This window comes from Ambystoma mexicanum, chromosome 13 (genome assembly GCF_040938575.1).
Source record: "Ambystoma mexicanum isolate Mex_15411 chromosome 13, UKY_AmexF1_1, whole genome shotgun sequence".
Classification (NCBI taxonomy): domain Eukaryota; kingdom Metazoa; phylum Chordata; class Amphibia; order Caudata; family Ambystomatidae; genus Ambystoma; species Ambystoma mexicanum.
Window position 1 is genome coordinate 475,205,397 of NC_090938.1, and position 23,486 is coordinate 475,228,882.

At 44.3% G+C, this 23,486-nt stretch overlaps 1 protein-coding gene across 5 annotated transcripts in view; it reads right to left on the reverse strand.

The window, feature by feature from the left end:
• MAPT (microtubule associated protein tau) overlaps positions 1-23,486 on the reverse strand; it is a 609,480-nt gene that overhangs the window by 56,779 nt on the left and 529,215 nt on the right. The window contains exon 15 of one of the 5 annotated variants that reach the window (XM_069634100.1): positions 4,013-4,160. The exons of the other annotated variants lie outside the window; for them this stretch is intronic. Within the exon in view, the coding sequence (XP_069490201.1) occupies positions 4,013-4,160 (148 nt within the window). The remainder of the gene's footprint in view (positions 1-4,012; positions 4,161-23,486) is intronic. 5 annotated transcript variants of the gene reach the window in all.

The window sequence follows — 23,486 nt, forward strand, 5'->3', positions numbered from 1 at the left end:
TTAGGGAAGTGAAGGGACGTCATTTACATTTCTTATGGCAGGGGAACAAAGCGAGGAGGGGATTCCTCAATGGATAAGGGAACATTCCATATTGAGTACTATTTGGAAAGTATGATCTAGTGGATTGATATGAAGGGAGAGACCATTTGGCCCTCTCCATTGAGCCATATTTGGGCTCCTGGAGTGAGGGAATTTATCCCGAACTTAGAAAGATTCCGGACTTGGTTTGAGGCGGGTTTGATGAGAGTGGGCCAATTGTGGAAGAAAGGGCAGTTTATTTCCATTGGCGAGCTAGAGGAGGCTTTAGGAATCGGATCCCTGTCAGTGTTCTCTTTTTTACACTTGAAGGGGGTGATTGGAGCAGACAGGTGGAAGGAGAAGATACAGCGGGCAAAAATCATGGACTCACACACCAAGATGAATGGGGCCATCTCGTCATTGTATGGTGCCTTGGTGGGGAGCAGGCTGGGGAAACACTGAGAAATTGCGGGGCAGAGGGATGGGAAAGAGATCTAGGGTGGGCGGCAGACTATGTGTTATGGCAGAATATGTGTAGGAGAGCCTTTAAGGTGTCTATATCATGTCAATATAAGCTACATGCTATAAAGTTATTACACCGCTGCCAATATGTCCCTGTCCGTTTATCTAAGATGTTCCTGGGGGTGGGCCCCTTATGCTGGCACGGATGCGGGATATGGGCAGATTACTGGCACATGTGGTGGGGTTGTGCGAGGCTCCAGATCTACTGGGAGGAGGTGCTGGCGTGGATAAGAGAGTTGGACTAGGGATGGCACGGGAAGGAACACCCTTGCTGGTGCTTTTTGGTCTTGAGGAAGTGGAGGGGGAATATTTGAATTCATCTGACTTGTGCATTCATTGTTAATGGCAGCTAGAGCTTGCCGGCAATGCACTGGAAGAGGGACGCCTTGCCGGCAAAGAGGGAATGGGTCAGTGTGGCAAAAAATATATAAGCCATGGAAAGGATAACAGCCACTCTCCATGGTCAGGGGAGCAGTTTGGAAACAGAATGGGGGCAATTTTGTAGTAGATACATGGATGTTTGATCTTCAGGTGTGTGGGCTCTGGGGCAGAAGACGTTGGGCCCTCTCCAGTGGTTGTTTTAAATTACAAACTCATGGCAAGGAGAAAGTGGACTTTCAGTTCGGGTGGCGATAGAGAATAATTGGGAAAGTCATGTTCCCTGTATCCTAATGTATTCTGTCAATAGTTATTGTTTTCATACCGGGTATTGTTGGGGTGGCTGGAAGGGTAACCAAGATGGCGTTGTTTGGAATTTTACGCAGTTTTTGTATGTTTCTTCTTGGTCTGAGGTTGAATGAGTTTTTTTCTCTATTCTCTTGATTAATCACCTGGAGGTAAACTTACCTCTTTGCCAACTTTCAACAATCCTACTTGGTTGTAGCATAAATATGCAGCACCAATTCACAAGTATCTTAAGAAGATGTTTTATTAACTCTTAATGCTAGGCCAGTTGCTGTTGTTAACGTAAGGCCTTCTCAAATCAACAATGTACATTTCTGAGCAAACATGCTTATACAATGAGAATGCTCAGTATCCTGAGCTGCAGCCTGAGCTAGTGTTGAAAGTTGTTGCTCGAATGCAGAGGTATGTTCACTTGTTTCATGTTCATCACTGTCACAACGTTCACAATCAGCAATCTCCAATTGCTTCCAATCAGTTCCACAACCAGCTGAAACTGTCCATCATTGTTACTTGAAGCACAGGCATTTTTTTTTTTACATAAGTAGCTTTCACTACACGTCAGAATCATATGGCAGTAAGTACTGGATGGTTATGCGAAATCAAATATTGAAACCCAGCTTAGCTTATGCAAGTTTACTACTCCTGTGGCTGCCAGTCCTATATTTTATTTATCTGTCCATATAAACTATTGATAGTTTTTTTCTTTAATTTTAACAGCATCTTAATTCCATAGAGAGGAGGTCAGCCACTAATCAGTATCTGACCGCAGCCATCCCTGTGTTATTTTGATTTTTTTTTGTGTTAGAGGTGTAAATAAACCATGAGAATACGGGTGGTCCAGGAGTCCCAGGCCTTTTTAGACCCCTATCACAAAATATGCAGTAATGCCGGCTGATGTATACGTGCGTGGAGGACAGCATTACAATGACTGCTTGTAGAATATACCTGTTTTTTTCGGGAGGAAAAAGTAAGTAGAATCCATAGGAAATCAAGCCTCTCTGTCTGCATCCCAGTTAGCTGTATACTAAGATGCTGGCAGATTTTTTGAAAATGTTTATTGTTTCATTCGTGGTTTGTATAAAACATTACACAACATAAATAACAAAAGATAAAAAGAACAAAGGAATTTAAACAACACTTACCACTATTAAAACATATAAAGATAAGAACAGAACTTCAGGTCCATGCCCCAACATATAATCATACAGTGGTTTGATTCTTCTTATACAGTTCACTTGTAACAGACTTTAAAAAAGCATTCAATGCTAAAATAAGAGAAACATTAGTGCCCCACATACACCAACACCACAAAAGGTTTGTGGACACATCCGTGCTGTTACCAATAGTGTCCTTGAAACAAAGTAGCCGGTTGTTAGCAAAGTGGGGACACGTGGTGTCCAAGTGTCTCAAGGTTTCAATAGAGTCCTTAATGCCACAGAATCTACAGATGGAATTAGACTGGAGCCGCAGTGAGGAATCCTTCCAATGCCTAATCCTCTCGTTTGTGTGGAATTGGTTAAACATGAAACGCATGTAGGTCATGCGTATTATTTCGCAAGGAAAGCATTACATGTAGAATGGAATGCATTCTCTCGCATTTAAAAAGTGAGAGTACTGAACATAAATGGCATAGGAAGAAATACTGTCCGCAGTCTCAACCCAATCAACCCTGAATAAGCTCATCTTGACAGCACCTGGTTGCTGCACAAGCTCTAACGCTGTGACCCCAGATTTCATGCATGGGACAGGGGTAAGATGAGCTGCAAACTGTATCTTCCATGTCCCAGCTCTGTACATGCAATCAAATTTAAAAAGCCTGGACTTTAATTTGCAAGTGGAGTACTTTTCTCTGCCTGTAATTTACAATCTGGATTACTCTGCATGGGCATCAACAGGAACTCCTCTGTTTAAGACAGAGTAAGTACAAATTCAACCAATGTGCAGAGACACATAATTAATACAAAAAAACAAAATAAAACATGATGTTTGACAGGAATATTCCCACACAAAATCTAGGAATGGTCGACCCTGTATTTTATCTAGTAAAGGAATCCTGCTTTTTCATTCAGGGTGAGGATAAGATACAACAAGCAACTAGAGTAGGACACCCAGCCCTTTAATTGCTCAAATGTACACCAAAGTATATCGAATTGCTTTAATACTGACTAATCAGGTGCCACACTTTGTCATAGATATTCAGTTTGTCATAGTTTAATTTTTGCACAAACTCATCAACACAGTCTCACACATCAGGGAATGGTGAAAATTAACATATATCAATGTATTCATCTTTTTATACAATGGCAACATTTATCTCAGACAAAAATGTCATAGTGCAAAAATGAAACTTTGACAAACTTAATATATATGACCAAGTGTGGCACCTGATTAGTCAGTATTAAAGCAATTCAATAGACTTTGGTGTACATTTGTGCGATCAAAGGGTTGGGTGTCCTACTCTAGTTGCTTGTTTTATCAGGAATATTCCCCCGACATGGCTGTCATTAACTGTTTGTCTTTATTAAAATGCATTCATAGTTGTCTATGTAATATTGCACTAGCTAGGATTTTGTTTTCATAAATCCTATAGTGGAATTGTGGTTATATGGTCCATGTGAGTTCACAGTTTTGTTATTGCTAAACAGTCCTCTGCCAATCAGAAGGCTCAATTTTCCACTTCATGAAGACACTGTGGTCATACTCTATTAGTGGCATACAGTAACTGCATCCTTTGGCTAATGCTTTTATCCTCTAATAGGCAGAGCAGTATTATTTACAGATAACTTACTGGCATTTTCTGTAGATAGAAGTTCTGTTTCCTCCAGAATGGGGGGTTCGATAATCAGTGACACATGCACTGCATTATTTGGACTGGGACTGACCCCACTGGGTGAGGTCAGTGTCAGGCGAGCCATATCTTCTTTCCCCTTCTCTCTCTACATGTAAGACATTGGTGGAAGGAGGAGGCACAAAATGGGTAATGAACAAAATGAAGAACCAACCAAAAAAAATAGGAAAGTACCACAAAAGAAAGAAAAAAGAAGATCATTCACTGGTGCCACAGGAAAATGCAGACATTGGATTTGGGAGGGTCACTATCTGCCACTAAACTGTCTAATTTCCCTCCACCTAATATATAAAAGGCAAATGGTAAACTTAACGGATAACCCCAGAGTAATGATGTTTCAATATAGCTAAAATATCATTGTCACTGCCAATACCTTAAAGAAATGTATGGTAATTCTTTAGATTACACTATGTGTGATACATTTCTTAAATATTTTACAAAAGTAGTATTATTACTTATAAATGTGTACGTTAACCATCTTTGTGTTAGCGATGACAATACAATGTATTGCAACACTCATTTTAAAGAAATTGTGATACAACCAAACATATTTAAAAATAGCATCTTTCTAGAATTATCCAGTATGATATGTTAATTATGAAATCCAAAGTATGGAACTGTTATTAAATATCGACAGTTACATCTAAGTAACTAAACGATAAGTGCTGCATGGGATTCCTAGCACAAAAAAATATGTTTAATGTACTTTTTTATATGGCTCCCCTTCATATTTCAAAATAGCATCTTTCTAGAAGTATCCAGTATGATATGTTAATTACGAAATCCACCAAAGTATGGAAACTGCTATTAAATATCCAAACTGTTACATCTAAGTGACTAAACGATGAAGTGCTATATGGGCTTCTTAGCACAAAAAGATATGTTTAATGTACTTTTTTTATATGGCTCCCCGTCAACAAGAGAACTACTACTTTTCATATGCTGCACAATACTACAATTTAAGATTAACATGAGGGATACTGTGCAAAACTTACTGAAAATTAAGGGAAACGATTTCTTCAAGATGTCTTTCTCTTCAGTGGTGCCGATGTGCAAGGCTTTTTTGGCAAATTGCTTTATGAAGTAACTTTATTAAAGTTCTAGATTTTCCTGGGACAGCCAGAATGATCAAAGGTTTTGCAAAAAGAAAATCAGCAATGCGATTGCAAAAGGCAGAAGTAAGTCTAGCTGCTGAAAGAATGTTGGCAAAGAGAGAAGGGAAATGAAGACAGGAAGCCAGGCTTTTCTGTAGAAGCTGCAGTAAGATGAAACTTTCTCAAAATAGAAAGCATGTTTAGAAGGAGGGAAGCAAACAGTCGTTTAAATACAAAATCAGAGACGATATTAAGGCAAATGAAATAGTACAATTCTGAAAAATGACCGAGACACAAATAACATGTAATGCATACATTTCCATGAATTCAGAGCTACTCCGACCTATAAGACACACTCCAGTTTATGAGGGAGGCTACTTAATTTGTATAATATATGATTGCAGTGAATGAGAGCTAGTTTATCCTTTTACTAATCCTATAAAACATGTTTTATATATCAGTAAATCTACATTTATGGTAAACACACACCCAACAATTAAGGTTCATTATACGTCATGGATCCTTTCAAAGTTATTATACGTCCCAATTAAGGGAAACCTATCGTAGTTAACAGAAAAAGGGCACGTAACATATTGATGGGTGGCTGCACAAGGTTCCCAGAGCCTCCACAAACTTCTCCCTGGGCTACTCAATGGGCCTGCATCACACATGGCTCTTGAAACTAGAAATGTTGATGCTATTATGGTAATCGTCAATGACTTTGAAATCAAGGATGGGTGTGTGATACAGCGGATTGTATGCATAACTGTGTAGTGTCAAGAAGCAACATTCCTCTTTCCGCTCCTCTTTGAAAGAACTTCTTCTTCACTCCCCTCCCCGATACCTTCCCACTCCCCTCCCTGATACCTTCCCCTTCTCTCTATCCCCTCACTCCTTCTAATATCCTCTATCTGGATTAAGGCGCTATATAAAACAATAAAAATACAAATACAAACAGGGCCTTCATTTATTAAGTACCTCTTGCAGAGGAGATGTATATTTTAAAGACAGTTTTCCAGCTTAGAAACGTCAAATGGCAGAACACTACTTAGTGAAAAAGAATCTTTGAAAACAGTAAGAAACGTGTGCAGGTTCCATGTCTGGATTGTTTCTCTATGTCCTACTAACAGCCAGAAACCTTTTAAATATTTTACAATAAATGCTTCCTTCATCTAAAATGTGCACAAGATATGGAAAATGGAACTGAGTAAACCACAATCAGGCCGCAAAGGAATTCAAATGCTAGAAATACTTATTTTTCAGACTTTCCAAATATCATATTAGTTGTGGAGTAATTAAGGATAGTACTCCTTAAACGGAAGATGACCTTAAGGGAGGGAAAGGAAGGACTGGTGCCAAGGTTGAGAGAGGAAGAGGAGAGGCTACTAGAACCCGGGACCAGAAGCATGGAAAGAGGAATAAAGAAGGTTGTCCAGTGAGCTTGGCTCTGTCTCTTTTGTGGGGTACTCTGCCCGGTGCCTACAGAGAGCTGCTATGCCTACCCCATGGCCCAGCTAAGGCCATGACAACTGGCGACAACGGGCAACAGCCTCGTGTGCACAGGAATGGGAGAAGGGCAATACACCTTTAATGAGAAGGGCAGTCCTCCCAGGTCAGGACACCAATCCCGGCCACAGAACAGTGGAGAGGGCAATCTGCCCGTAGTGAGAAGGGCAGTCTGCCCAGTTCAAAGCGCCAATCCTGGCAACAGGACAGAAGATAGAGCAATCTACCTGTGGTAAGGTGGGCAGCCCGCCTGGTTAAGTAATCCGACCCAGACAACAGGAAACAAGAAAGTGCAATCCTCCCATAACACAGAGGGACGTCCACCCCATTGAGATAGGGTGCTCTGCCTGTGGAAAGGGGGGCAGACTGTCCAGGGGTGACTGGCACTCTTGGCCACGCCACTGCAGAAAGGGCAATAAGCCAGTTGATGGTAGATGACTATATGCTGCACACTTGTTAGCAGGAAGTACGCAGCAGTTGAGGGAGATGTGGGCAATCTGCCCTCTCATAGGAAAGGTCATACGCCAGGCGAGAGGAGGCGAGGCTGTCCACCCAGTGCAGTGGAAATAGATCTGCCCACGGAAAGGTAAGGAGAAGAACACCAAAAAGACGAGTTCGGGAAGGCATGGGACGTCAGTGGCAGGACAGCAAACACTGCTGGTAGGGCACAGTCCACATCCATGCCGTCGAAGGGACTCTGCTCACTGACCCGATAAAGGGACAAAGCGTCCTGTACCTCACCAGAAAGTTGTGCCACAGAGGAGCCCGGGGAAGGGTTCCATTGACTGCCCAGTGGTTGCAGAAACCCAGTCCTCCTGTAAACACCAGGTTATTTCGGGGAACGAAAACAAAAAGAAGAACACAGCATTACAAGCACATAAATGGATGCATGGCATAGGGAGGCCAGGATGCAAGAGGTGAGCCCTGCTGTAGAGCGCATGAGTACTGGGAACGCCGGGACAGAAGAATATGGGGGACCATATAGAGTGTGAAGGACTTCCCACAGAAGAACCCCAAGGAAGTGGAGATCCATCCAGGAAACTCAGCCCAAGGGAGAGGACAAATTAGGGTCTGCTACATGAGAGACCAGAAACCAAGATAAAGAGCATGCCCAGAGAGATGAAGAGAAAGCACAAGAAAGAGAAGACAGAAAAGGTATTAATACAGAGAACTCCAGAAAAGAAGGACAGGGTGGATAAGAGAGAGAATAGAGGATCTTCCACTTCAGCACTCCAAGGAATGGAAGTGCCTCTGCCATCCAGACACCTCAGGGTGAAAAAACAAAGAAATAGCACTCAACGATTGCCCACTAACCCCACTACTGCTAAGTGAAGAATCAACAGCTCCAACACACCCCACAGCAACAAGGTCCAAGCAAAGGAGGAGGAAAGAGGGGGTGCTCATAAAGACAGAGGAAAAGTGAAGAAACAGAGTAAACTAGACGAAGAGGAAGGAAGAACAGGGAGTGACCACAGGAAAGAGAGAACAGTGGGAAAGGAACACCAAGGGAAAAGAGCCAGGAGGAAACGTGACGAAAAGGAAAGAGGACAGCAAAAGAAGAAACCTCGGCTCCGGCGTGAATACTCATACCTTTCACCACAGCTACATCTAAATTCCAAGGAGGAGATGGATGCAAACTATCTGCAACATTTTTCATGGCTAGAACATGGACTTGAACAGAGCAAAATTGTCAGCCAGATTTGGCTAGAGAAGGTAGCATTGCAATGTTGTGTTAGAAGGTTATTTGGGATTGACAAGTCTTGCAAATTCTTATACTGATAGACATTATGTACTTTTAAAGAGACAAAAATTAAGGGTTGCATAATATCAAAACATTATTATTAAGGGCTTATAAATATGCTTATACCATTAAACATAAGGTATGAGCGCAGATAAAGAGCACCCAAAAACCCTTTAATTGCTGCCATCCCTATTGCTGTTATGTTCATGTGCTCAGGGAGAAGAACACCACCCTGGACTGGCTATGTGGGGTTCAGTTGCCTTCAATGCATACATGTAGTGATTTACTGATTGAACTCTGAGTGCAGAGATTGATCATAATTGTGGGAAAGAGATGACTTTAGGGTCACACAAAAGGTATGACGCTTTACAGTGGTTTCCTTATGGCAACAAGAGGGAGGGCCTGAATAAAATATCAACCGCAATGACTAGAGCAGGGAGGTAGCAGGGGGAAATGGAAAGAGGAAGAAAACAAAGTTATGTGACTTAACACGACAGCTCAAATGGGTATAACCCACTCAAGTCCTGCTTTTGGGATATTAGTCTAGACAGTAATATACTGCATAGGTAATTTACAAATAGCTGTTTTGCAAATCGTAAGAGCCTTCCCTCTCATGTAATGAGTACTAGGTCTATATGGGAGACGCTTATACACTTGTTAGTAATATGTCTCAATGAACAAGGCTAGCCATCCAGCATCTATGGTTTGGGAGCAGGGAAATGTGTTTGAATATCTTCATAATTAATAAAAAAGGTGCCTGGAGTCTTACCTTGTTTGTTCTAATAAGATAGTAATAAAGGGGCCTTTTCCTAATGAAGGCATGAAGTAATCACTGTTACAGGAGAGGAAGGTCTGGTTAACATATACAAAATCACCAATGGAAACAAAAGAATGATGCATCATTCTAAGAGTAGCCATAGAATTATGTTACACAGTGTAGGAGTTGTGAGCAAATAAAGCTTGCACAACAGTCACCATCCTGGTTGATGCAATAGCCACAAGAAAATTAACTTGTCTCAAACCGAATACTCATACCTTTCACCACAACTAAATCTAAATAGCAGGGAGGAGATGGATGCAAACTATCTGCAGCATTTTTCATAACTGGGAGAGTGAAGAAATATTCCACAGTAAGTTGCAATGGCTAGAACATGGACTTGAACAGAGCGAAATTGTCAGACAGATTTGGCTAGATAGAGAAGGTAGCATTGCAATGCAAGTGAAACAGATCCATCTAGAGAGTTCCTCACTGTGCACAAATGTTGCAGAGTCCTTATAACCCATTTTGTACTTCCAGAAAACATCGGCTTAACACATCTGCAAGTACATTTTGCATATAGGGAAGACAAGCTGATCTTGGCAGGTTGCCTGCAGGAAGTCGGTACCATATTGTCTCGGTTTCTCGGTTTCTCTGAAGAGAGCTCCTGTTCTGACCCCACCTACCTTGTTCTGCTAGCAGATCTTTGTATGGTTGTATTTTTGGTTTGTATGATCAGATAGCACAATGTCCCTGTCCTGACTGAAGAAGGAATGATATTGCCAATTGTTGTGGAAGCGGTTTCTGAAATTCAACTTTGTCTAATATGTTCTTCTATTGGCAACACAACTGCAGTGTATTTTGAAGATAAGGGAGTGTGCCAGCTCCTATTCACAAGAATCGATTATCTGTGACCAGTAAACTTTGAGGCATTACTGAAGGGTCTTATGTTTAGTCCAGCATGGAGCACTATTACGATACATGATGTCACTTTCTTTAAGAGTGATGAGGATTGTGTGGCTGTTGACTCCGTAGAAGGGTGCACCTGTGGCTTATAGAACATAGCCACTCCTTCAAAGGAAACAGTCTTGCACTCCTTGTGTCTAAGAGGGATCTAAGTAGTGAATGCTCTAAACAAACAGAGGTGATGACTGGTTGATGTTTAACTGAACTCTTTGAAGTAATCAGAAAATCTGGTCAAGCTTTTTAAAACTAATAAGCTTTAAAAGCCAATCCTCCAAATTAGGCTAGATAAAATGTGCTTGCTCTATCTGAGAAACATTTGTTGACGTTGGGATGTGTAAGTACATATCCTGTAGACAAACGGCATGCATCATGTCATCTTTTGCTGGTTGTGGAAAGACATGATCCAACATCCCAACTTTGCCTTTCTAACCCACTTGTTCGCATTTTACTAGTCCAAAACTGGTCTGACTAGGTCTGTTTTTTTTAAATTTAGAAAATAGTATGAGTATATTCCCTTTCCTGTTGTGATTTAGGAACTTACATAACTAATCTATGCAACATTATGCAACAGAGTTTGTGATAGATTGCCAGAGTGGAAACTGGCGTTTCTTGTTTTCTTCAATGTCAGTGTTGTTGTGGCAAAGCTTTGTAGAGTTCATCGTTTTGAGCTGAAGGTGCTTTCCAGCAGCAGTAGAAGGCCGGTTGTCTCCTCTCCTTTGGCCTGATGTCACTTACTCTGGCAATACATTTTTTTTATGGCTAATGATATGAAAACTGTGACCGTGAACATTCAGCTGAAACAAGCTCCTGGTGAAGATCCACGATAGAGTATATTTACAAATGTGTTGTTTTTTGGTCCTAAATGAAAACATAGTTTTCACTGAACAGAAAAAAAAAGATTGATTTAGAATGACCACTGTGTGACGGCACAGAGCAGCCATTCTAAATCAAGCTGTCAGCTCCTGCCGCACACGAGTGCGCGCAGGGGCTGACAGGCAAGTGTCTTTGTGAGTGTTTTTGTGAGCGTAAGTGTGCGGATTTGGTGTGTGTTGTGCTGGGAAAGGGTGGGTGGGTGGTTGGGGAAAAGGAGGATTTGGGGGTTGAATCCCCCATTTAGCATAAAAACCAGCACGTGGAGGTTGGGGAAGGGATCATCTTGGGGTGTGGGGGGGGGGGGGTGGAGGCTGTCATATTGCCGCATTTAAAAGCCAACACAAAAACGGCTGAAAAAATTAGGTCTTTTTTGTTTTCAATCTTTTAAATGCAATAATATCACATAGATCCCTTTTTGTATTAGAGGCATATAGAATTGTGTGCTTTGGCTTTCAGTTTCACTTCGAACCAAAGAGCACTGACCCAGATAAAGAGATATAGAAGAGCTATGGTCTTGTGCGGGGAATCTAGTTACAGTATTGTCAGAATGAGTGGTAATGATAGTCACATGGAAAATCCATGACAGTAACGACTAGCCAGTAAATGTATGTGTTTGCAGTGCTGATGACCTGGTGTGAGAGCAAACAGCCATTCTTCACTTTTTAAATCTTCACATATGTCTATCAGAAGAAAGTTAGTTATGTGTTTTAGGTATTTCCACAGGGATCTGGCATATATGCCCAAAAGGGCAGCTGTCCTGGCTGCTGTAAATCTTGTTGGAAAGGTGGCACAAGCTTCCTTCCCCACCACTTCCACATTTCTACTCTCCTTATCAGGAGGAGCTGCAGAAGTTTATATTGATCTTGACACGTACGTTGTATGTATCAGTAATACAATTTAAAGATCCAGTGGAGGGTATGTTCTCCAAAATAGAGGATCTGAGGCTGGATTGCTGAAATTCTCTTTCCTATGTTTGTGAGTGTCTGACAACAGAGTAAGAAATAATGTCAGTGTCTGCTCCACACACTCTGGCACTATTGGAATAAGTGTGGAAGGTGGTTTATTTGGTTGTAGACTATCACAGATGGTCAAATTCTCTTGCCGAGGAATGGATGTAGCAATGCACAGCTTTGCTACTGAATTCTGTGTCCCTTTGGTATAAGTTACCATGTCATCTGTAGGTAAAGTACACAACACTATGGAGACAAGTGAGTTGGATGAATATTCAAACTAAATCTAAACTGGTTTGAAGTCTTGGTAATGTAAGTGCAATCCCAGGTATTGTTGGGATGTTAGACCTTGATGATTTGGAGCTGTTAATCAATGTCAACAATTACTGACAAACTATTTGACAAAAAGTCAATCCTAACTGAATTTTTGTCAACTAGAGCAACCGTGGTCATGTTATACCACCATGATGTGAGGTTGCGAGGGGTTGGTGCGTCCTATGTGGCATGGTGTCAGAAATACACTGTAAATAAAACAGGAAGGAATTGGGGCAGTACTACTGGTGTACTCTGTGCCATACAGGGCAGACCAGAGGCTCTCCCAATTGGAGCGCTCGTGGGATGTGATTTGATTGAAACCCGAACATAATCTAAAACTTCTGGGGGTTGAGTAGAAACCAAGGAAAGATACAGAAGCATTGAGGATGGTGATTTGAAAGAGCGCCCCCTTATCCACTGGAATGGTGAGGTCCTCGGTTTTCCCTTAACTGTATGCCTCACTGAAATGAGACTTGTTGAACACAGTTGGACAAAGTGGGCAAGGCAGCTATCGGTTGGCGACATTTTCAGTTGTAATACTGCAATGTACCACTGGGCCAGATGTAAGTTACATTGGTGATGACCAAGTGTATCAAGGTGAAGCGTATGAAGTATCTTGCAAAGGGACAAACTGACCTACACTGATTTGCAGTTCAAAAACAATCCATGCCCATTGTCAAAATGTAATTTAGGTCAGACAGAAGTGCTAATGAGGCGGCTGCTGTCACAATAGTTGAAATAATGGCATCGCTTAAGTCTGGACATGCAGACTAGGGTACCAAAACTGATGGGGTGGTGAAAAGGGTAAATGCGATAAAGTGTAAACTTAAAGATCTCACCTCATGTACTAAGGAAGTGGAGAGCAGAATTACAAATGCTAAGACAGATATAAATAAAGTATTCAGAATGGCAGATAAATATAAACTTTACATTAAATTGGTGAAGGAGAAAGAGGAAGACTGTGAAGGGTGTTCTTGACTGTGACATGTGTGCATCCTGGGCATGCAAGAGGGTGGGAAGTATGGAAATGTTTCTAGGAAAGCTTATACCCGGGTTAATGCCCAAAATTGCCTTATCTCTGCACTTTGTAATTGAGAGAGCCAAAAGGTCCCTCCACCTGAACCGCATTTGCAAACGAGACATAGTATAGTGTGATGAATCGAGCGATTCAACGAATTCTCCCTAGGAGGGAGCCTTTCCTTGTGAGGCTAGGGAGGTGAGCCCACTACACAATATCCTCCCAAGGGGTAGAGGCAAGCAGGAACTCACCGGGAGAGGCTTCCACTCTGAGGACAAGGACTCCAGGTTCAAAGAGGAACTCCCTAAACCACTCATTCATAACCCACCATTTACAGCTACAACACATAGAAGACTAGATGAACTAAACCACTGTGTGTTATTGTGGTATAGAAAACTTGTTTCACAATGAGGAAAAGTACCCTTATACCACTGAGAAGAAGAAGAAGAGTACACGAGTGATACAGAGCACTCAGGCAACAGAGAGAATGGACTATGAGGCTCCTCTGGGGAAGTCCCAGCCATACGTCATAAAAACAGAAGGAGGAGCCCTATCTGAAGGGGAAGCCGGGAGTTTCAAACCCGGGTTGCTGTGAAACTTGAGAGAAGGGAGAAGTTTCTTACCTGTAACTCCATTTCTCCAGCGTTGGTATCTTTCATGGATTCACATGCTTAGAATATTCCCCGTCGTCAGACTGGCAACCCTCGGTACACATATATAGTCGTTTCCTATAGGAAAAAACGTCCGACACTTTTGTGTCCTATCCACATCTACGTCCTCTCCGGGGCCGTCCACGCATGCCCCGTAGGACGTAATGGTATAAAAGCCCCGCCCCCACGGGTCCCGTCAGATTTCGGCCCCTCCAAAGTAGGAAGGGGGAATTTGTTTATGCACATATTTTGCACATTGCACTTCAGGTAAGAAACTACTCCCTTCTCCAGCATTGGATCTTTCATGGATTCACATGCTTAGAATAGATTGTATAGCAGTATCCTAGAAGATGGAGGTGAGAATGCAATGCAACATACATCACAAAAAAAAAACACTCCCAATTCAAAAATATATTTCTATATGCACGTAAGCAGCAACCTATTTTTTTTTTATTTAATATAACCATATTCATGATACATACATATATGCCTATATATATATATATATATAAATATATATACTTATACATGAAGGAAAAAACCAACATAGGCAAGGTAAGAGACAACAGTTTCATCATATTTGGCTTACCTCATTGAAAAAGATGGTGCAGCACTGCCCTTCCCATCTGTACTTCATCCGCGTGCTGCCTTTCCAGGCAGTAATGGCGTGTGAACGTGTGTGGGACTGACCATGCCGCCGCCTGGCAGATGTCTGCCAAAGGAATTCCTGCCCATAGCGCCGCGGAGGAGGCTGTCGATCTCGTGGAGTGGGCTCTAGGGTGCCCTTGTAGGGGTCTCCCAGCCTTGGAGTGACTAAAAGCAATCGCCGAAGAGACCCATCGAGCCAGTCCTTGCTTGGAAATTGCCCTTCCTCTCGTCGCCGGACCATATGCGATGAACAGCTGTCTGGTAGTTCTGAGTTGTTGCGTTCTTTGCAGATAAAACTTTAACGCTCTTTTCACATCAAGAGTATGAAGAGCCGTCTCCGCCGTCGACGAAGGGGTCGCAAAGAAAGTAGGCAGAACAATGGTCGAATGTTTGTGATAGACCGTCGGCACTTTCGGGATGAAAGTAGGATTAGTTGATAGTATCACTTTGTCCTTAAAGAATCTCATATATGGAGGGTCTATGACTAATGCCTGTAATTCCGACACTCTTCTAGCTGACGTAATGGCAATTAAGAAAGCCAGCTTCCACGATAGGAACTGCATGGATGAAGAGGACATTGGTTCGAAAGGAGGCTTCATTAAGGCCGCCAGCACCACATTTAGACTCCACGATGGTGGGAACCGCTTCGTAGGGGGAAAGGTTCTAAAGAGACCCCTCATAAAATGTTTCACCAGCCTGTCGCTGAATAACGGTGAGGAATGTCTCCTCCTCGTGAACCTTGAGATGGCCGCCAGGTGCACCTTGATGGATGACGAGGATAGCCCACTCTCTGCTAGGTGAAGAAGATACAGCAAAATTTGTTCTGGAGTTACCTCCAAAGGCCATATTTCGTGCTGCGTATGACACCACATACAGAACCTTCGCCACTTGCACATGTATGACTTGTTAGTGGAAGGAGCCCTAGCTGCCTGTAGAATTCTCGGCAATCCGACGAAACTTTCAAACTGCCAAATTCCAAAAAGTCAGGAGCCAGGCCGTCAGGTTGAGGCTGTCCGGATTGTGATGCCACACCGTTCCCTTGTCCCTCGACAGAAGATTCGGAATTTTCTGGAAAGTTATCGGTTGTTCCAACGACAGATGTAGTAGGTCGGAAAACCACGGTTGTCTCGGCCAATACAGTGCCACTAGAATGACCCGGCATTTGTATTTGCGGATCCACTGTATTGTCCTCCGTATAAGAGGAAACGGAGGGAAGGCGTACAGGAACTTGTCTGTCCACGGAAATGAGAACGCTTCCCCTAGGGATCCTTTCTGAGGCCATCTGCTCGCGAACTGCTCGCATTTCTTGTTTTCTTTCGTTGCAAAGAGATCGACTGAGAGGTGACCCCACCTTTTGAAGATTTTCTGCAGCTGAATGGTGTCCATCTCCCACTCGTGTATCTGAGCCATGCTCCTGCTCAGGGAATCCGCTTGTACGTTCTTCACTCCTGGGAAATGGTGAGCCACTATAGATATGTTGAGTTTCAAAGCCCAATGCCATACCTTTTGAGCCTCCACAGAAAGGGTCCTGGATCTCGTGCCGCCTTGTTTTATCAAGTAGAACATGGCTGTCGTGTTGTCTGTCAGCACTCTCACTCTCGACCCCTTGATATGTGGGAGGAATGATTTCAAGGCCCATCTCACTGCCCTCAGTTCCAGCACATTGATATGCAGGCGTGATTCGGTCGGAGACCATCTGCCCTGGGTTTGGTGGTTGTCCATGTGTGCTCCCCAGCCCGTCAGGGATGCGTCCGTGATGATGGTATTCTGAAATTCTGGTTCTTGTAGAGGAACCCCCCTGTCCAGGTTGTGAACGCTTTGGCACCACTGGAGGGCTCGGATGATACCGTCGTCGTCGACGGTTATCCTGTCTGACCACCGACCCGTGGCCTGCCTCCATCTGTCCGCTAGGAATTCCTGTAGCGGCCTCATGAACAAACGACAGTTGGCTACTAAGTGGATGCAAGAAGCCATGGAACCTAGGATCGCCACATACTTCCTCACTGAAAGTGTGCCAAGTAAGCGTAGTTGACTCGTCAGTCGATTGATCTTTGACCTTCTGTCCAGGGAAGGTTTCACTATTCCTTCCTGGGTTGCGAATTGAGCACCCAAGAACTTTATGTTCCTTGATGGCCTTAGAGAGGACTTTTCGAAGTTCACTGCGAACCCCAGTCGTTGCAGAAGCTGTAAGGTGGTCTGTACGCTGTCGTTGGTCGACGCCGAGGAGGATCCCCTCACAAGCCAGTCGTCGAGGTACGGGTATACATGATGCCCTTTCTTTCGCAGCCAGGCTGCCACGGGTGCCAAACATTTTGTGAACGTTCTTGGGGAGGATTTGAGACCAAACGGGAGCACTGCGAATTGGTAGTGTGTCCGACCTACCATGAACCTCAGAAACTTCCTGTGTTTTTGACACATAAGAATGTAGAAGTACGCGTCCTGTAGATCTAGAGACGCCAAAAAATCCCCCACTTGAACGGACCTGATAACTTCCTGCAGCATGAGCATTTTGAATTTGTGGCTCTGTAAGGTCTTGTTGAGGTCGCGCAGGTCGAGAATGGGACGCCATTTTCCGTTCGGCTTTTTTACCACAAAACACCGTGAGTATACCCCTTTGCCTTTCTGCGATGCAGGGACTAACTCTATGGCACCTTTTCGTAACATAAGTGCTACTTCCTATCCGTACCTCACTGTGTCCAACACCCACTGATCGGTGTGCATCCCATCATTGCTGGTCTTTCTGTTTCTGTTTGTTCATCGACGTCGAATAAGTCGGTCGTCTCTTGGATGACTGGAAGTTTCTGCGCGGGCTTGAGTTTTGAGAGGCGCGTCTATATCCTTGGGAAGGGTATGCCGATCTGCCACAGGATCTATCCCTGGGTGTAGAAAATCTTGAGTTACCAGATGCCCCTTTAAAGGGACGAAAGGATCGAAAGTGTTTACCACTCTGAAGAGCACCCAACGAACGTGCCGTATCTGAGTCCTCTTTCATGCCCTTCAATGCCTCGTCCACCTTTTCTCCGAAAAGAAGGTCACCTTCGAAGGGCATGTCCAATACTTTATACTGCACCTCGGGTCTGAAGTTGGTGCACTTAAGCCAAGCCTGGCGTCTTAGAACAACTCCGTTGTTTATCTGCTTAAAGCCCGAATCTGCCAGGTCCACCGCTATGTTAATAGCATGATTCGACGCCTCTTCGCCCTCTCGTACCAGAGACATCGCTGTTCTTCTATGTTCCTCCGGAAGGTGGTCCAGTATGGGGGCTAATCTGTGCCACATCTCCCTGTCGTACCTGGCCACAATAGCCAGAGAGTTGGCTGCTTTCACAGTTGCAGCACCCACGGAGAGAACCTTCTTACCAAACACGTCCTGGCGCCTTGACTCATTATCCGGAGGGGTAGAGCACTTGTGTTGGGCCTTCGCTTTCCTCGTCGCCGCTGCCGACACCACTGAATCCGGTGTAGGTTGGGACGAAAGACACTTCGGGGTAGAGTCTGGCACTTTAAATTTCTTTTCAATGCGGCCTTTGACGGCCGGTTCAGAAAACGGGTGACGCATGGTCTGAACACCCTCTTTCCAGACATGATCTAAAATGGGTATCGAGAATATTGAACGTCTATTCTTACCCATATGGTCGAATAGAAAACAGTCCTTTTTCTCCTCCTGTTGAACCATGCCAAACTCCCTGCATGCCTTTTCCATCATTGAATGAAAAGCGCCAATATCGTCAGGTGGCGACGGGTGAGTGGGGCTCTTTGGTGTTTCCAATTCGACATCCGAAACCCGGGATGAATCCCTAGCTGGAGACAGGGAGATATCCGATGCTGACCCACGGTCAGATAAAGAGTCCGAAAGCTCACCCTCCTCCTGGACTACTGGAGTCACTGGAACTCCAATCGTTTTGGTTGGACGGTGTGAAGGGCCGGGTTCGTCGACGGGGGGAGTCGACGCCACAGGTGGAAGCCTTTCATCCAACGATTTCAGCAGCGAGTGTAATGAGGACAAGACCTCCATGGACAGGACCGATTGAGAGATTGGAGGTTGGGTAAACACCTGAGAGCAGGTTGCTCCTGATGGCGACTTGGCTCGTAGCCCAAGTTCCTCCGGGCCCGCAATCCTGAAACCGTCGTCTTCTTTCGAGGAAATCGACACTGCTTGTTCCTGCAGTAACGTGTCCGGCAACCCCAGATCAAAAACTTCTGGTCTCCAGGCCGGAACTTCGGTCGACGAGGACATCGTCGCCGTTGTCGTCGTCGGGTTGACGACGGGGGAGACCAACTGCGTTAGAGGCAGTGAGAACACTGACTTGTTTGTCGTCGTCGACGGTGGGCCTGCTGGTGGCTTAGGCGGTCCCGCCTTAACGGCGCTCTCCCTGCGTTTATCCGATTCTCTACTCGTGGCAGATCTAAGAGGATCGCCCGAGGAGGATTTTGGCCTTTCCTTTCCCTGTTTCTTCGACGATGATGATGATGATGTCTTTTTTGAAGATTCTTTTGAAGAGTCCTTGGAAGAGTGGCTTCGTGGATCCTTTTCCACCGGTCGAGTCTTCTTCGCCGGTGGTTCCAACGAGGTTGAACGGCGCGGGGCTCCCGATGTTTTCGTAGAGGCCACGGTGCGCACGGAGCCAACCTCCGACTGAGGGTATGCTCCCGCCCCGTCATTTAACCACGAAACCAGCCTCCGACTCCGATCTTTCAGGGTTTTTTGGGAAAAACCTTTACATATTTCACACTGGTCTGTCGAATGGTGAGGGTGGAGGCAATAAATACAATCGAGATGGCCGTCCCCCTCGTAAACCTTCTTCAGTCCGCACGTGGCGCACGGGCGAAAGAGAGGTTTTCCTGACATTCTGGTAAGACCAAAAAAACTGACAGACGTCCTAGGAGTAGAAACAACACGAGGAGATCCCACTATCTTTGGAGACAGTTGAAATCTGACGGGACCTGCGGGGGCGGGGCTTTTATACCATTACGTCCTACGGGGCATGCGTGGACGGCCCCGGAGAGGACGTAGATGTGGATAGGACACAAAAGTGTCGGAAGTTTTTTCCTAGAGGAAACGACTATATATGTGTACCGAGGGTTCCCAGTCTGACGACGGGAAATATTCTAAGCATGTGAATCCATGAAAGATCCAATGCTGGAGAAGCCGAGAATTGTAGTGTGCCGTGACAACAGCACAGTGGACTGTCCAGTCAGTTACAACGCTGAGACCACAGACCCTCCCACATCGCAGAACGTGGGAAAAGGGAGAGAGCGAGATGGAGAGAAGAGCGAATCCAACCTGACAGTGCGAGAAGTGTTTCCCGTCCTGCAGACAGACACCAGTGACGCTAACCCTAAGGAAAGGAGTTAACAGGGACAGCAGGAGAAATAACAAAAATAAGGAGTATATGATGCTCGTCCCAGTAAGAGTGGAAGTCAAGTGATAATCATTACTGGTGCAATCATACCTCCCTACTTGTCCGAGTAATAGAGAAGAGTGGAAACCTGTTGAAAGAGTTCTTAACTGGCCCAGCCAGGGAAGAGAGTGGACATTAAGTCAAGAAATAGCAATAGATAATGGAAGCCAAGAAAGAGGGAGAAGGAACCTCAGAAGGGAAAAGCACTGTGTCAAGGACATGTTACAGAAGGTGAAGAATCCTATTTATGAACTGTATGAACTAGTGAAAGTGGTTGACAAGAGCTACATTCTAATCAACTGCTCAAGTGACTTTGCTGATAAGAGGACCACAGGAGAAGGGAGTCATTCTACTGTGCCTTAGTTCATTTTGATAGTGACATGGACAAAATAGGTTAAGAGGTGGACTTGGGATGGATTTTCCCTTTGGACTCAGTGACTCCTGTCAAACACCCTAGTTAGTGTGCGTTGGGCAGGGAAAACCGAGAGTTTAGGAAGATTTAGGAGTTTATTTCATTTCGTTCATATATTAAACCCTTAACATGGAAAATATCAGTCTCCGTCCTTCATCTGACCCGCCACAATATTCAAGCTGTTGAATGACAGGGATCCTAAGATTTAACGTTTTATTTGTAGCCCTGGCGAACAGAGGGTGGTGTGCAAAACTTCAGAATGTCAAGATTAATATAAGTCTGATACCAGTTCCAGAAGGAGCAAGGGGTGTGTTTGAAGTATATATTTTCCTTTGTGAAAAATGACATAAGGTTCTGAGCAGAAGTGATGCCTACGAAAAATGTTGTCTTCCATGAGACCAGGTTATGATCCACCAAAGCCATGGGCTCAAAGAGATTTTGTACCAAGGTTTTCAAGACAACATTAAGATCCCAGGTGGGCAGAGGGCATCACCCTGGAGGGAAAAGATGAAATGTTGGAGAAAATGCTGTAAATTAAAGGATTATACAGGGAGATTAGCATGTCATGCACACTCAGTAAGTCCAAAGGCTGCCAAGTACATCCTAAAAGAAGAAAAATGTGAGTATCCAAACAGGCTAAGTCTGAAATAAATGAGAGCATGCCATTGTCAGACAACTGCAATGGATCCTTTGAGAGATCTTGAATTCAATGGCAAAATATCAGCTATTTCCCTTTGCACTGAGAGCAAGTAAACTCTTTCCTAGCTAATGCCATCATTTCTAGATTAGAATCTGAAAAACTCAAATGGGCAAAAACTAGTTTTTCAGGTACCAGACCACCACGAAAAGAGATTGAGGGAAGGGGTGAAGAACTTTCCTGTTCTGTTGATGCAGGAGAAAAGTTTGGAAGAGGAGTTGGAGAGGCGGTGTACATGCCATAAGCAGATGATATGAAAACCAATGCATCACCATCCAGAACGCAGCCACCAGGAGTATCTTGCAACTCCTGGCCCTCCGAAACATCTGGAGAAATTTGGATCCAATGCCAAGAGAGGCAATGCGTGCACCAACACACTGTCCCAGGGAATGGAAAAAGTGTCTCCCACTCCCAAAATCTCCCTTCCCTTCCCTTTCCAAAAGGCGTATTTCTCACATTTCATGTTGGACTCTGTGGAAAATAAGTCCACCTCCAGGGTTCCCCATGGGTTGAAGATCCAACTGATAACTTGGCATGCAATTCCCATTTGTAGATAGAGGAAGTTAGTCTGATCAAAGTATCAGCTTTGTCATTGTCTACCCGCTACATGGGGTGATTGTAGAGTAATGTCATTCTACAAGGCCCATTCCAAGGGGACAACCACTAGGGTGCACAGTGTGACCGAGATTCTGCCCCCCTGCTTGTTGATGTAATGCATGGCTAACACACTGTCTACGAGACCAGGATCCTAGACTTCTGACCAACTGGCAGACATTTCTGATGGGCAAGGAATACTGTCAGCTCAAGGACGTGTATTTGCTCCTGCACATCATCCTTTTCCCACACGTCTTGTAAGTTGAGATAATGTAGAATAACCCCCAGCTGAAGAGATGACACTTCCATCGTCACAATGAGCTGGGGGACTACTCGTTAAATGAGGCACCACATATTGATCATACATGACACTCCACCAATGCATATCAATGTTGAGCCAATCAGAAATTGGCTACCATCAAAATGATGGACAATGCCCTTAAAATCATCAATGATGACCACCCTTCTTTCCTGGTTCTCCTTTTCCTCGCAGCAGCATTTGACAAAGTAGACCACCCGACACTCCTGACAATCGCCGCATCAGCTGGTTCAAATCGTACCTTGTTATTTGTCACCCGTTTGTACAAATGGGTTCTTCCAAATCACTAACTGTACGCATCACCTGTGGAGTCCTGCAAGGGTCCATCCTCTCCCCCGTGATCTTCAATGTTTACATTGGAACACTCCTTGCTCCACAAAACATCCACATCCACCAATACGCAGGTGACTTGCAGCTCTACCTCAAGATATCCTCCATCAAAGAAATCCACAGGATTAAGGCCTGCCCCTCATTGACCCAGTCTTGGATGTCCAGTGCTTACCTGAAGCTCAGATCCTCACAAACTGAATTCCTACTGCTGATTAACAACATCAAACACCCAGAGATTCAGAATTGGCTCTCTGCTATGCGCCTCAAGGGCTTCACACCCTAACTGACCACCTCCCAAGTCCCTTGGATTCGACATTGACAGACACCTCTACTTGAAACAGCGAATAGCAAGAAATACGCCCCCTCAATTCTACAGTTCAGGAAGGAGCTGAAGACTCTCCTCTTTAAGGAATGGCTCCTTTCTAACACCTAGGTCCACACACCCTCCGCTCTCCCCACCCCACCTGACACTGGCTGATCTGATCTCCACTGTTTCCTCCCAGGGGTTGCTTGTAGATCCATTGTTGATTAATTGCCTGACCTCCCGCTCCCCTGTTGTAAGCTCCCCGCTCCCTTGTTTCTCTGTTTCACTCTACATGTTCTTCCTCCTATTATTGTAAAGCACTCTGTTATGAATAAAGGAATCGTAACTCACTTGTCTTGGCAATCCTGACATTTATCCCAGCTCACTGCAAGATGTATTCAGGAGCTGCACATGTGAAGCCTGGTTAGAGGTACTGTCAAGGCACAGGATGCCATGAGGCCTAAATGCCACTGGTCCCTCCAGGCCCAGGTCGCCTTCTGATTAAGAAATAGGGACCAAGTGGGAAGAACCCAAGCTATAGAAGAGGCTGAGATAAAGTCAATGAATTCTATTCTTCAAAAGGTGGATTTTAGGACGTTGACCGACAGACGTAGCCTGAAGGACAGGTCCAGGAGGTACTGCAGATTTGTTGTTGCCAGATTAGAAGAACACATGGAATAAACTTCTTCTTGATCTCCGAAAGACTGCTGACCACCTCCTCTTTCGGCGGTCATTAAAAACACTGCTATTTTAGATCCTTTTCTTCTGTTTTTCCTATCCTGGTTCATCATAGCGCCATGATGCCCTCTGGTGTGCGTGCGCTCTATAAATTCTATTAACA